Source organism: Dendrobates tinctorius, unplaced genomic scaffold, assembly GCF_039654945.1.
Source record: "Dendrobates tinctorius isolate UK_male_01 unplaced genomic scaffold, ASM3965494v1 ptg000008l, whole genome shotgun sequence".
NCBI classification, from domain to species: domain Eukaryota; kingdom Metazoa; phylum Chordata; class Amphibia; order Anura; family Dendrobatidae; genus Dendrobates; species Dendrobates tinctorius.
The window spans coordinates 42,159,541-42,173,843 of NW_027361676.1; the positions used below are offsets into that span (position 1 = coordinate 42,159,541).

General features: G+C 42.2%; 1 protein-coding gene across 4 annotated transcripts in view; it reads right to left on the minus strand.

The window, feature by feature from the left end:
• Positions 1 to 853: 853 nt before the first annotated feature.
• HPF1 (histone PARylation factor 1) overlaps positions 854 to 14,303 on the minus strand; it is a 44,010-nt gene continuing 30,560 nt past the window's right edge. Inside the window, exons 7-8 of one of the 4 annotated variants that reach the window (XM_073577291.1) lie at positions 4,026 to 4,198; positions 854 to 1,062 (exon numbers count right to left, since the gene is read on the minus strand). In XM_073577291.1, the coding sequence (XP_073433392.1) occupies positions 931 to 1,062; positions 4,026 to 4,198 (305 nt within the window). In that variant the 3' untranslated portion in view covers positions 854 to 930. Of the gene's footprint in view, positions 1,063 to 4,025; positions 4,199 to 9,960; positions 14,278 to 14,303 lie in introns of those variants that run through there. The other 3 variants (XM_073577274.1, XM_073577283.1, XR_012232549.1) reach the window with 3 other exon arrangements.

Genomic DNA, 14,303 nt, shown 5'->3' on the forward strand with positions numbered 1-14,303 from the left:
ACAGCGCGCCTTCCCTTCTGAGCTCTGCCATGCGCCGAAACATGTGGTGGTGGTGGGGAGGGGGAACCACTATCAGGTATCAGCGTACTCAGGACAAATTGCACAATAACTTTTGCAGTCCAATTTCTCCTGTTAAAAAAAAAAAATGGACCTGAAGTAATTTTGTGTGAAAAAGTTAAAAAAAAAAAAAACATTTAACATTCAAAAAAGTCCTGTGAAGGACCTGAAGGGTTGATAAACTTCTTGAATGTGGTTTTGAGCACCTTGAGGGGTGCAGTTTTTAGAATGGTGTCACTTTTGGGTATTTTCTATCATATAGACCCCTCTAAGTGACTTCAAATGTGATGTGGTCCCTAAAAATAAAATGGTGTTGTAAAAATGAGAAATCGCTGGTCAACTTTTAACCCTTATAACTTCCTAACCAAAAAAATAATTTTGTTCCCAAATTGTGCTGATGTAAAGCAGACATGTGGGAAATGTTACTTAAGTATTTTGTGTGCCATATCTCTGTGATTTAAGGGCATGAAAATTCACCAAATTTCCTTTTTTTTTCCCACAAATAAACGCAAGTTATATGAATGAAATTTTACCACTAACATGAAGTACAATATGTCACGAGAAAAACAGTGTCAGAATCACCGGGATCCATGGAAGTGTTCCAGAGATCACCTCATAAAGGGACTGTGGTCAGAATTGTAAAAATTGGCCACTAACATGCAAACCATCCTTGGGGGTAAAGGGGTTAAACTCCAAAATTTTCAGTCAAGGTCATCTTGTAAGTAGTTAGCTCCCAGCAGTAAACTTCTTTCTCATGTCAGAAGGTCACTGAATCATTACACTTACAGACTTCAGACACAAGATAACAATTTTATTACAAAACTACTTTATAGCATAATGAGAACAAATATGCAACATTAACTGTGATCTGAATCATGTGGCTAGATGGTTGACATTCTCTTTACTTCGGTTTGCCAGGTGAGATTCAATTATTTCTGCAAATAAATCCCGTTTCAGAAGCTTGTATGCAAGGGGCAAAAGTTGGCCAGCAACTTTGTGAAAGTACTGAAAAACAAAACCAGAATAAAACGAGGACTTTGAAACCAGCACTCAGATTGTAGTAATGAAGTAGCAACAGCCCATTAGTGCTTATTATATTAATGAATTTTTAGACCATTTTGTAAATATCACAGAATATTAACCCCTTAACCACCAATGATGGATCTCGCAGTCAGTGGACGCCTCCCCGTTTAGTGCGGGCTCCGGCGATAAGCCCGCAACCTTTCCCGGCACATATCAGCTGTTTGAACAGCTGACATGTGCTGCTAACAGCCACGGGAGGAATTGCGATCCTCCCACAGCTGTTAACCAGTTAAATGCCGCTGTCAAAAGCTCTGACAGCGGCATTTAACATGCATTTCCTGCCATCGCGCTGGAAATCCACCCACCGGTGATCCTTTCCGAGCCCAGACGTGTGCCCAAACAGTAGTCTACCCCAACATATGGGGCATCAGTATACTCAGAACTTATTGCACAACAACTTTTGTGGTCTAATTTCTCCTATTACCCTTGGGAAAATAAAAAAATGGGTGCTTAAAAAAAAAAAAAAAAGTGGAAAAAAAAAAATGTTTTATTTTCACGGCTCTGCGTTATAAACTTCTGTGAAGCACTTGGGGGTTCAAAGTGCTCACTACTCATCTAGATAAGCTCCTTGTGGGATCTAGTTTCCAAAATGGGGTCACTTGTGGGGGGTTTCTACTGTTTAGGCACATCAGGGGCTCTGCAAACGCAACATGACGCCTGCAGAACATTCCATCAAAGTCTGCATTCCAAAATGGCGCTCCTTCCCTTCAGAGCTCTCCCATGCGCCCAAACAGTGGTTCCCCTCCACATATGAGATATCGGTGTACTCAAACTTTTGTGGTCCAATTTCTCCTGTTAGCCTTGTGAAAATAAAAAATAGCGGGCTAAAAAATCATTTTTGAGGAAGAAAAAAAAAAAATGATTTTTATTTTCACAGCTCTACGTTATAAACTTCTATGAAGCACTTGGAGGTTCAAAGTGCTCACTACACATTTAGAAAAGTTCCTTAAGGGGTCTAGTTTCCACAGTTTAGGCACATCAGGGGCTCTCCAAGCACAACATGGTATCCGATCTCAATTTCAGCCAATTCTGCATTGAAAAGAATTAAACGGCGCTCCTCCGTCGCAAGCCCTGCCGTGCGCCCAAACAGTGGTTTACCCCCACATATGGGGTATTGGCGTATTCAGGAGAAATTGCACACCAAATTTTGTTTCTCTTTTTACACTTGTGAAAATAAAAAAAAAATGGTTCTGAAGTAAAATGTTTGTTTAAAAAAAAAAAAAAAAAGTTAATGTTCATTTTTTCCTTCCACATCGCTTCAGTTCCTGTGAAGCATGTAAAGGGTTAATAAACTGCTTGAATGTGGTTTTGAGCACCTTGAGGGGTGCAGTTTTTAGAATGGTGTCACTTTTGGGTATTTTCTATCATATTGACCTCTCAAAGTGACTTTAAAAGTGATGTAGTCCTTAAAAAAAAAAAAAAAAAAAAAAAAAAAAAAAAATAAAAAAAGAGAAATCGCTGGTCAACTTTTAACCATTATAACTTCCGAACACAAAAAAAATTTGGTTCCAAAATTGTGCTGATATAAAGCAGACATGTGGGAAAGGTAATTTAAGTATTTTGTATGCAATCTCTGATTTAAGGGCATAATAATTGAAAGTTTGAAAATTGCAAAATTTTAAGACTGCGCCATATTTCCGTTTTTTTCATAAACGCAAGTCATATAGAAGAAATTTTACCACTAACATGAAGTAAAATAGATCACGAAAAAAACAGTCTCAGAATCAGTGGGATCCGTTAAAGCGTTCCAGTTATAACCTCAAAGTGACAGTGGTCAGAATTGTAAAAATTGCCCTGGTCATTTAGCTGTAAAATGGCTCTGTCCCTAAGGGGTTAATGTGTTCTGCAAGCAGTGCACTAGATAACTTATTTCCTGCAGAGACTAGCCCTGGCTGGAAGAAGTGACGGCGATCTGTGCTGGATGAAAGATGAAAAGCAAGGATGAAGGGACTTCACCTAGAGACATCACTGGTGAGTTAGTGTGTTTCCTATACACTGACACTATACAATGTATAGTATACTATATACAGAGGTCCTGTGTATAATGTCATTGATCACTGTATTACCTGTACACAGACACTGCATACCAAGTACAGATCTCCTGTGTATAATGGCACTTACGGTGATGGGATTTTTTTTTTTTTTTTTTATTACTGATCAGTATTGTAGTATTCAGTCACCATGTGGTGGTAATATGTGGTCTGGACATTGTGTTGCAGTATTTGTTCCTTGTATGTGATATTATTGGTCATTTTAAAAATTGAAAATAAAAATACCAAAATTGTATTGCATATTTTAACAAATATTTAATAGGTTAGCGTAGAGTTTGGCCAAAAGGGTCTAGTGTTGTGATGGCGGCTTAAATAAATCTTTTGGCCAAAACAAAAGCTGCCGGTTATATGTGTGATCTGGTGATGGGAACTGTCACTGTGTGATTGGTGAGAAGTGGAGTTTTTCCAAGAAAGGGCGGTAGGACTGTGGACTTATTTTGGGGGTTGGAGCCTAAAGGGGGCCACAAACATTTTGCCAGTATGGGGCCCCGAAATTCCTAGTGGCAGCCCTCTTCACCGAACGCCACTGATGTCAGTGCGAGTACAGATGAGCGAATATGTTTTATGCTTCGTCAAACATAAAAATGGCATGAATGGCAAAAATTCGGATTTGACGATCATTTTCCGAACATATTCTCTCATCTCTAGTTACCACCACTGATTAGTTGGCTTACTTTGTGCTAGAAAATTGTACCAACATTGTTGCATATTAGGCAATGTCTCCTTATGGAACAAAACACAATGTGGTGAAAGGCATATTAAACAGATTTTTGGCACATATTGATCCTCAGGTATTTAGCTTCGTATCAAATAGTGTTGCGTTTGCTTACTTACATGTGATCCATAACAAAACAGGTCAATTCCCAGCTCGTATCCCATACCGTAATCACACTCATCATTTGCAAACTGAACAAAAGTGATAATTTCCTGAATGGGAGCAAAAGCTTTCATTCGCTTCTCATCATCGGAGGCTTCTACTATGGCTTTACAAATCTTCTTTAGGTTTCCTTTAAGCAATAAAATTAAAGTGATTCAATACATCTAACCCTTGTAATAAAGAGGTTGACCAGCCCAGTGCAAATTGTAGACAACCACTGTAGCGTGCTGAATCGTAACTGTGTGTAATAGGCACACAATTAGGATTTGGCTCTACTCGCCAATTTGAGCTGTCAGCCCATGACCCCCAAGTATGTAATTGCAGTAATGGGTCGATTAGCTTCTCCACTTCTCTCAATGATCTATTCCATACTTCTGGTCGTGGGATGGCTGAGATATGGGAAAATTATATTTTGATTTCTGATGGAATTCCCCATCAAGATAACGTTAAGGCCCAAAAATACTTGCTTCAGACCACTCAGCCCCCTCCCTTGGCATGCAATCCCCAAGGCCATAAAAAGCAATGCAATGTTTTTCTTTAATTAAAAACTCCAGGAACAAGCTCTTTGAAGCTCGGTGAATAGCAATTAGCACAAGGGTGTGAGTTCTAGTGGAAGCACCGCCAAACTAGATTCCTTTTGTCTTAACTCATGCACTACAGGTCACAGCAAGGCTGAGGTATTGAATCTGGGAAATGACCTATAACAACAGACTGCAATATCTCAGACTAGTAGAGCATATAATCGGAACCAGCATTCCTTCCCCCACACGCCTTTGTCCAGCAGCCACCTGTAGCACTCTGCGTTATAGTATAGCTACCAGGAATTACATACGGTAGGCGTATTTAGTCTCTATGCACAGATAAAATCCAGCGGCACCCACTGCCGGTCCATTCAGAGCTTGGGGCGGAAAGTTAGGAGCCTCCACGGTTCTGGACAGAAAAATCATACTTTCAGATATGGGAGGCGAGAGGCTGCACAAGCCTAGGGGTGGGCACAGAGTGTGGGAGGGAGAAGCCTAGGAGATATAAAGCAGCCCCTCATTTTGGACTTGGCTGACGCATCCAGGAAAACCACTTAACTAAGATTTGGACCTGTGATCCATCAGCGCCTCTGTGGTCACATGCTACATAGCACGGTAATTGCAACCTATCTATACCCTATCCTTGTACTACACTGACTTATATCTGTATATTGTTCTTATAAATATATACCTGTATATCTCTAGTGCGCCTTTTCAGCGACTAAATATAAAATTAGTCTTGGACTGCCCTTTTATCTCGATACACGAGTCCCCATGTCCGCAAGCTCCGTTGGTCATTATACGCTACCCGGGTTGGTTTCTGATTAGATATAAGCCTGCTGTCGGACGGGGCTTATTTCAAACGAGGAACTGGTGGCAGCATACGGTAGTCTGCTAGTGAGGAGCCCTGCCAGTGATGGCTGGGAGAGAAAAATATAGTATATTCACCACTATGCACTCTAGGTATGGTGGAAGATGAAACAGGCAGGGTGTAGGAATAAATAGAAAATAAATTAAAAAAAAAAAAATTTATAAACAAAAAATGAAAAATATAAAAAACAATAAATTAGCTTTATTAAAAATGGCACAACAATTAGTGCAAACTTAATAAATAAAAAGCCACACAAGTTTTATACATGGTATCATATAATAAATAATAAGCTATATATTAAAGCTTTCCCAATAACCATGGCAAACTGGCTCCATTGCTGACAGGTAAATATATTGCCATAAAGTAAACAAACCACAGTGGAAAAGTGCAATTGTGCAAAAAAATATATATTTAAATCACTGTGAGCAACTTTGCATTAAAATTTAAAAATGATAGTGCTAACAAATAAACAGTGAATGACCATCAGTGATTCAGTGAAACACTACACGATTAAAAGGCCAGTTTACCTGATGAGCCAGCAATGAAATAAAGTGCAGATAAAACGCGCCCCGACGCGCATTTCGGAATTGCTCTCCGTCATATATTCAGTACAGACCAAATGTTTCGACACCTCATTCAAGGAGTTTTCTTTATTTCCATGACTATGAAAATTATAGATAGACTCTGAAGGCATCAAAACTATGAATTTATACATGTGGAATTATATAATTAACAAAAGTGTGAAACAACTGGAAATACTGTGTCTTATATTCTAGGTTCTTCAAAGTAGCCACCTTTTGCTTTGATTACTGCTTTGCACACTCTTGGCATTCTCTTGATGAGACTCAAGAGGTACAGCATAAAGACAGCCGACAGCACAGCACAGCAGGGACAATAGGATGCCCGCTCCAAGTTCAAGGACCCAGTCGAACAAAACTATCCATAGAAGAAAAAGAGCAGCATCCTTTCCAGGTGAAAAATACTTCCAAAATTTCTTTATTCTGCCATTACAAATTACAACGTTTCAGCCATATTGTGGCCTTTTTCAAGTGCACACTCTTGGCATTCTCTTGATGAGCATCAAGAGGTAGGCACCGGAAATGGTTTTCACTTCACAGGTGTGCCCTGTCAGGTTTAATAAGTGGGATTTCTTGCCTTATAAATGGGGTTGGGACCATCAGTTGTGTTGTGCAGAAGTCTGGTGGATACACAGCTGATAGTCCTACTGAATAGACTGTTAGAATTTGTATTATGGCAAGAAAAAAAGAAGCCAATTAAAGAAAAACGAGTGGCCATCGTTACTTTCCGAAATGAAGGTCAGTCAGTCTGAAAAATTGGGAAAAATTTGAAAGTGTCCCAAAGTGCAGTGGCAAAAACCATCAAGCGCTACAAAGAAACTAGCTCACAGGACCGCCCCAGGAAAGGAAGACCAAGAGTCACCTCTACTGCGGAGTATAAGTTAATCCGAGTCACCAGCCTCAGAAATCGCAGGTTAACAGCAGCTCAGATACGAGACCAGGTCAATGCCACACAGAGTTCTAGCAGCAGACACATCTCTACAACAACTGTTAAGAGGAGACTTTGTGCAGCAGGCCTTCATGGTAAAATAGCTGCTAGTAAACCACTGCTAAGGACAGGCAACAAGCAGAAGAGACTTGTTTGGGCCAAAGAACACAAGGAATGGACATTAGACCAGTGGAAATCTGTGCTTTGGTCTGATGAGTCCAAATTTGAGATCTTTGGTTCCAACCACTGTGTCTTTATGCGACGCAGAAAAGGTGAACAGATGGACTCTACATGCCTGGCTCCCACCGTGAAGAATGGAGGAGGAGGTGTGATGGTGCTTTGCTGGTGACACTGTTAGGGATTTATTCAAAATTGAAGGCATACTGAACCAGCATGGCTACCACAGCAGTGGCATGCTATTCCATCCGGTTTGCATTTAGTTGGACCATTATTTATTTTTCAACAGGATAAAGACCCCAAACACACCTCCAGGCTGTGCAAGGGCTATTCGACCAAGAAGGAGAGTGATGGGGTGCTACAACAGATGACCTGGCCTCCACAGTCACCAGACCTGAACCCAATCGAGATGGTTTGGGGTGAGCTGGACCGCAGAGTGAAGGCAAAAGGGCCAACAAGTGCTAAGCATCTCTGGGAACTCCTTCAAGACCGTTGGAAGACCATTTCCAGTGACTACCTCTTCAAGCTCATCAAGAGAATGCCAAGACTGTGCAAAGCAGTAATCAAAGCAAAAGGTGGCTACTTTGAAGAACCTAGAATATAAGACATTTTCATTTGTTTCACACTTTTTTGTTAATTATATAACATGTGTTAATTCATAGTTTTGATGCCTTCAGAGTGAATCTACAATTTTCATAGTCATGAAAATAAAGAAAACTCTTTGAATGAGAAGGCGTGTCCAAACTTTAGGTCTGAGAGAATTTTATAATATATATATATTATATATATATATATATATATATATATATATATATATATATATATATATATATATATATATATATATACACACACACACTAGCTGAAGAGCCCGGCGCTGCCCGGGTATAGTAACTGTGGTTAGTTATAGCAAATTATAATTATCCTCCATCCCATAGGCCCGTGCCATATACCCATCATACATATCCTCCGTCCCAAGCCCATATACCCATCCTCCATCCCATAGTCCCATGCCCATATACCCATCATACATATTCGCCATCCCATAGTCGAGTGCCCATATACCCATCACACATCCTTCATCCCATAGTCCCATGCCCATATACCCATCACACATCCTTCATCCCATAGTCCCATGCCTATATACCCATCACACATCCTCCATCCCATAGTTAACCATTATATCAGTGAGCGGCGGGGCTTGCAACCTATGATGACATCAGCGTCGCCATGGCAACCATTATGACATCATAATGAGGGGCAGGGCTTGATACACTTTTTCCCCCATTATGTAGATGGGGGCAAAATTGTTTGGTGAATTGGAACCGGCAGAGTTAAAATTTTGCCTCACAACATAGCCTAGGACACTCTCGGGGTCCAGACGTGCGACTGTGCCAAATTTTGTGGCTGTAGCTGCGACGGTGCGGATGCCAATCCCGGAGATAGATATTTTCTATCTTTCTCCCCAGCCTGGACTGATGATGTATATCCCCCTACACTGGGGGCGCCTTAACTCGTGCCCATAAGGGAAGTCTGTACGATGACTATTTGCGCTGGGGGGGGGGGGGGGGGGGGGAAGTTCCCTGACTGACCTGGGGCAAGTGGTGGCGCCAGAGAGCTGATCCCTGCTGGGTCCTTCTCTCCCCTCCCCCGAGGTGAGTGAAGTAGACACCACCTTCCCCTGTGCAATCCGTCACAATGACCTCAAACCAGCGAGCAGATTTGAATCTTAATTATGTGCATATTACACACTGTTAGAATTCAACAAGCTACAGCACTTGCCAAAAGTTGCACTAGGCTGGATACCCCTTTTAAGCATACTGATGGCAACCAAAGAGAACATGATTAATACTTAAGTGGTTAAAGGAATGGCAACTACAGGTATCTGAGCACAAAAGCAGCAGGTATATTGCACCTGTCCTTATAATAGGAACGGTGCGTGATAATTCTCCCTTGTGGACACGAGCCAGCAGATACCTGTGAACGTGACAATGGAAGCCGGATTATCCCATTAATGAAAGCTTAAATTGAACTGGTCTAAGTCGTCAGTCAATCATGTTGTAAAGCATACATTTCACAATTTATCAGCTGTTTCCATGTGTCATGCCAATAAGTAGATTTTAGTGAAGCTCTATCCCCTAACAATTCTGTTGCATCAATATTTAGGTCTTTACCAACAGTTCCCAGACAACGTTGCTTGTGGTCTCTGTAAATGGGTTGGATTCAGAAACGGCATGTCGTTACCAGTCAGAAATGGTGAGGCTACATTCACATGGAATTTGTGGTGTATAAGTGTCTAACAAATTGGTAATACAGTATGTGCCAATAAGGCTAGTTTCACATTTGCGTTTAAGGCCACAGCGGCGGCCTGCGCACGGCCGCCGCTAAGCCCCGCCCCTGCCTCCGCCAGTAGCTCCGCCTACAGGCGCATGACGCTGCATGCGTCCCCTATCTTTAGCACTGGGGACGCAGGCCGTGTGCAGGTATGCGTTTGGCGGCGCATGCGTCCTTCTGACGCTGCGCCGAGCGCACCAAATTGCAACCTGTTGCGTTTGGCGCTGGTCGGCGCAGCGTCAAAAGGACGCATGCGCCGCCAAATGCATACCTGCGCACGGCCTGCGTCCCCAGTGCTAACGATAGGGGACGCAGGACACATGCAGAGTCATGCACCTGTAGGCGGAGCTACTGGCGGAGGCAGGGGGCGGGGCTTAGCGGCGGCCATGCGCAGGCCGCCGCTGCGACCTTAAACGCAAATGTGAAACTAGCCTAAGACATCAAATTAAAGGGAACCTGTTAAAAGCTTCATGTGACCCAAACCACAAACACTATGAATCAGGCAATGGCTGCACGCTCACACCTAGGTATAATTTACCTTGAATTGCTTGTGTGTTTCAGAGGAAGCCTACTTTGAAAAGTCATTCAGGAAGTAGTTCTTGGCTGACTATTCTGAGGAAGGTCCTTGGGCAGCTTCTACCCACCCTGAACCTTTTGACTGACAGATCCCCCCCTATGCATGTACTTAATGACAGACTGGTCAGTTAGGCTTTATTCACACAAGTTTTTGTATGCCAAAACCAGGAGTGTCCCTAAAACACAGAACAGGTTTTATTCTTGCAAATAATAGTTTCTCTTTACGTTCCACTCCTGGTTTTGGGATACAAAACACTGATGCAATATACTGACAGATTAAGAAACCCTTGAAGTGGGGAGAAGCAGGCCAGGGATCCACCTCAGAATAGTCAGCATCCCTGGCTACATTTTCAAAATATAATTTTTTCTGAAACGCCACAGCAATATGGAGTAAAACATACCAGGTTACATTCACGCAGCCAGTGCCCTACCACAAAAGGTAGCATGAATATACAGGTGCTTCTCACAAAATTGGAATATCATCGAAATGTTCATTTTTTCAGTTCTCCAATACAAAAAGTGAAACTCATTATACACTGTGTTCCAAATTATTATGCAAATTGGATTTAAGTGTCATAAAGATGTAATTTTTTGTTTTTCAAATAAACTCATAGATGGTATTGTGTATCAGGGCTTTTTGGATCACTGAAATCAATCTCAAATGCCTGTGATAATTAGTTTACCAGGTGAACCCAATTAAAGGAAAACTACTTAAGAATGATGTTCCACATTATTAAGCAGGGCACAGGTTTCAAGGAATTTAGGAAAGAAAAAGGATCTCTCTGCTGCGGAAAAGCATCAAATAGTGCAATGCCTTGGTCAAGAGATGAAAAAGCCGGATTACTTACCGGTAATGCTCTTTTAATGAGTCCACGACAGCACCCACTGGAGGTATCGGATCCGCCCATTTGGAACAGGAAACCCTACAGGAAAGATAAAAGGGGCGGTCCGCCTTTCCTCCTCAGTTTTACGTTTCAGAGTACCAGAAGGACCGCCAAGGATTAGGCAATGTTCTCTTATTTTAACATCTTTCTTATCCATTATTTGGTTAATATACTTTAACTATTGATATCTTTAGGGGGGGAAGTGAGCGGGTGCTGTCGTGGACTCATTAAAAGAGCATTACCGGTAAGTAATCCGGCTTTTTACTCTTCGCCACGACAGCACCCACTGGAGAGATTCCAGAGACCATCACCTGGGTGGGACCACCGTGCCAAGGATAGTCCTGCCAAAGCTTAAGTCAGAGGTTGATGAAAGATCAAGTCTGTAGTGGTTATAGAAGGTAGAAGGGGATGACCAAACTGACGCCTTACATATAGTTTCAATCGGAACATCTCCCTTTTCCGCCCAAGAGGTTGCCATTGCCCTGGTGGAATGCGCCCTGATGTTCCCTGGAGGATCTTCGTTTTTTGCGGAGTAGGCTAAACGAATGGCCTCTCTGATCCACCGGGAAATGGTGCTCTTCGTGACTCCATACCCCTTCTTACAGCCCTGAAATGAAACAAATAGGGCCCTGCTCTGCCTCCAACTGTTGGACCTCTCAATACATTTTAGGACAGTTCTTTTGACGTCCAGAGTATGGAACTTCTGCTCTTCCGGAGTAGAGGGATTTTTATAGAAGGTTGGGAGGAGTATCTCCTGAGATCTATGGTATTTTGTTGCCACTTTTGGCAGGTAGGCAGGGTCTGGTTTTAATACTAATCTGTCTTGGTATTCTTGGAAAAAAGGTGGATCTATTGACAAGGCTTGGATATCACCCACTCTTCTAGCTGAGGTTAGTGATACTAAGAGGGCCTTTTTAAGTGCTAAGTATTTGAAGGGTATTGTGTCGATCGGCTCAAAGGGGTCTACCGTTAGGGCGTCTAAGACCAGATTTAGATCCCATGTAGGGAAGGAGGGTATGTGGATTGGAGCTATTCGTTCACATGCTGTAATAAAACGAGTTATCCACTTGTTGCCTGCTATATTATGGCCATATAGTGCTCCTAATGCCGATATTTGTACTCTCAGTGTATTTACTGCTAAGCCTAAGTCTTTCCCCTTCTGCAGAAATTCCAAGATTGGGATTATCGGAACTTCTGCTGTATGAGGTACTGTATGGAATTGAAGAAATGTTTTCCATATTCTAGTGTAAATTTGGGTTGTGGACTGTTTTCTACTTTGTAGTAGTGTAGTAATTAAGGACTCCGAGAATCCTCTTGTCCTCAATAACTGCCTCTCAAATTCCACGCCGTCAAGTGCAAGCTGAGCACTTGAGGGTGGAAAAAGGGGCCTTGGGAGAGTAGATTGGCAGTCGGAAGGATCCAAGGATCTGTTATTGACATAATCTGCAGCCACGAAAACCACGGTCTTTTTGGCCAGAACGGTGCTATTAAGATTATTCTTGCTTTGTCGTCTCTGATCTTCCGAATTACTTGAGGTAGGAGGATCAATGGAGGGAACGCATACGCTAGGTTGAAATTCCATGGAACTAGAAAGGCGTCCAGTATGTTTGGGTGATCTGACGGAGATAGGGAGGCAAATGTTTTTATCTGCCTGTTCTCCCTTGTGGCGAAAAGATCCACCTCGGGTTGTCCCCATGCGTCTACTATGTCCCTGAAGACCTTCCGATTGAGGCACCACTCTCCTTGTCGTAGAGTGTGACGGCTTAGGAAGTCTGCCTTTTGATTGCTCTCGCCTCTGATATGAAGGGCCGAGAGGGACAAAAAATAGTCTTCCGCTAAGTTTAAAATTCTTGCCGCTGAAGACATCAGAGTCTCTGATCGAGTTCCTCCTTGTCTGTTTATATATGCCACTGTGGTGGTATTGTCCGACAGGATCCTTACATGCTTCTGTTGGAGCTGCGGAAGGAAGTTGTATAGAGCATAGAACACTGCAGTCAGTTCTTTTAAATTAGATGAGTAATCACATTCCTCTTTACTCCACCTTCCCTGATAAAACCCATTCTCCATGTGGGCTCCCCAGCCCTGGGGACTGGCATCGGTGGTTACGATACAGGATGGAACTATAACCCATGGAACTCCTGAACATAAATGGTCATCGTCTAACCACCACTCTAGGGAAGTCAAGACTTCTTGTGACAGGGTTATTTTGCTCTGTAAATGACCACTATGTCGCTTATCCTCCTGGAGGATCTGGTGTTGTAGCGTACGGACATGGTACTGGGCCCACCGGACTGCCGGGGTGCAAGAATTTAGTGATCCTAATAGTGACATTGCTCCTCTTAAGGATACACGTGGTTTATCTATAGCTGCTTGTATTTTTTGTTTTGTGAGGATGATTTTTACCTGGGGTAGTAGACATCTCTGGGTCAAGGAATCTAGTTGAAATCCTAGAAATGTCTGGAGAGATTGCGGATCGAGTCTGGACTTTTGGATATTGATGATCCAGCCAAGGCTCTGAAAAGAGGAGATTGCGTCAGTCACGCGTTCAGTACATTGTTTGACTGAATTCCCAATTACTAGGAAGTCGTCTAGATATGGCACAATTAGTGTGTCCTTTTGGCAAAGGTAGGCCATCACTTCTGCCATCACCTTGGTAAATATTCTTGGTGCCGTGGAAAGCCCGAAGGGCATTGCCGCGTATTGGAAATGATGAATCCTTCCCTCGACTTCCACTGCGACTCTTAGGTATTTCTGGAATCTGTTGTGTATAGGGAGATGATAATAAGCATCTTTTAAATCAATCCCTGCCATTACGCAATTTGGGAAAAGAAGCTTTATAGTGGATCTAATTGATTCCATTTTGAACTTATAATTTTTTATAAATGAATTTAGCTTCTTTAAATTAATGGTTCTAAATGTACCGTCTGGTTTAGACACCAAAAACAGGGGAGAGTAAAAGCCTCTACCCTCTTGTTCCTCAGGGACGTCAACTAAAACTTTTTTAGCTAGCAGGACTCGAATCTCGTCTTCGAGAGCCTTTTGCTGAAGTGAGGAATTAAGGCGAGTTATAACAAAGAACTCATAGGGGATCCGAAGGAATTCAATCTTTATTCCTTCCTTAATTATGTTTAAAATCCATGGGTTTAACGTAATTTGTTCCCACTTGGTAAAAAAAATTTTAATCTACCCCCAACTGGTGGGTCTAAACTTTTAATTTTTATCTCTCCTATATGTTGGCCCTCTGAAGATGGTACCCTTCTGCTTTTCGTCTTTCGTGGCCCATCTATTCGTTCTGTCCGATTGTCTTCTTCTCCCGAATGGCCGTCTCTTAAAGGTTTTCCTATAAAACGGAATGGGAGAATCACT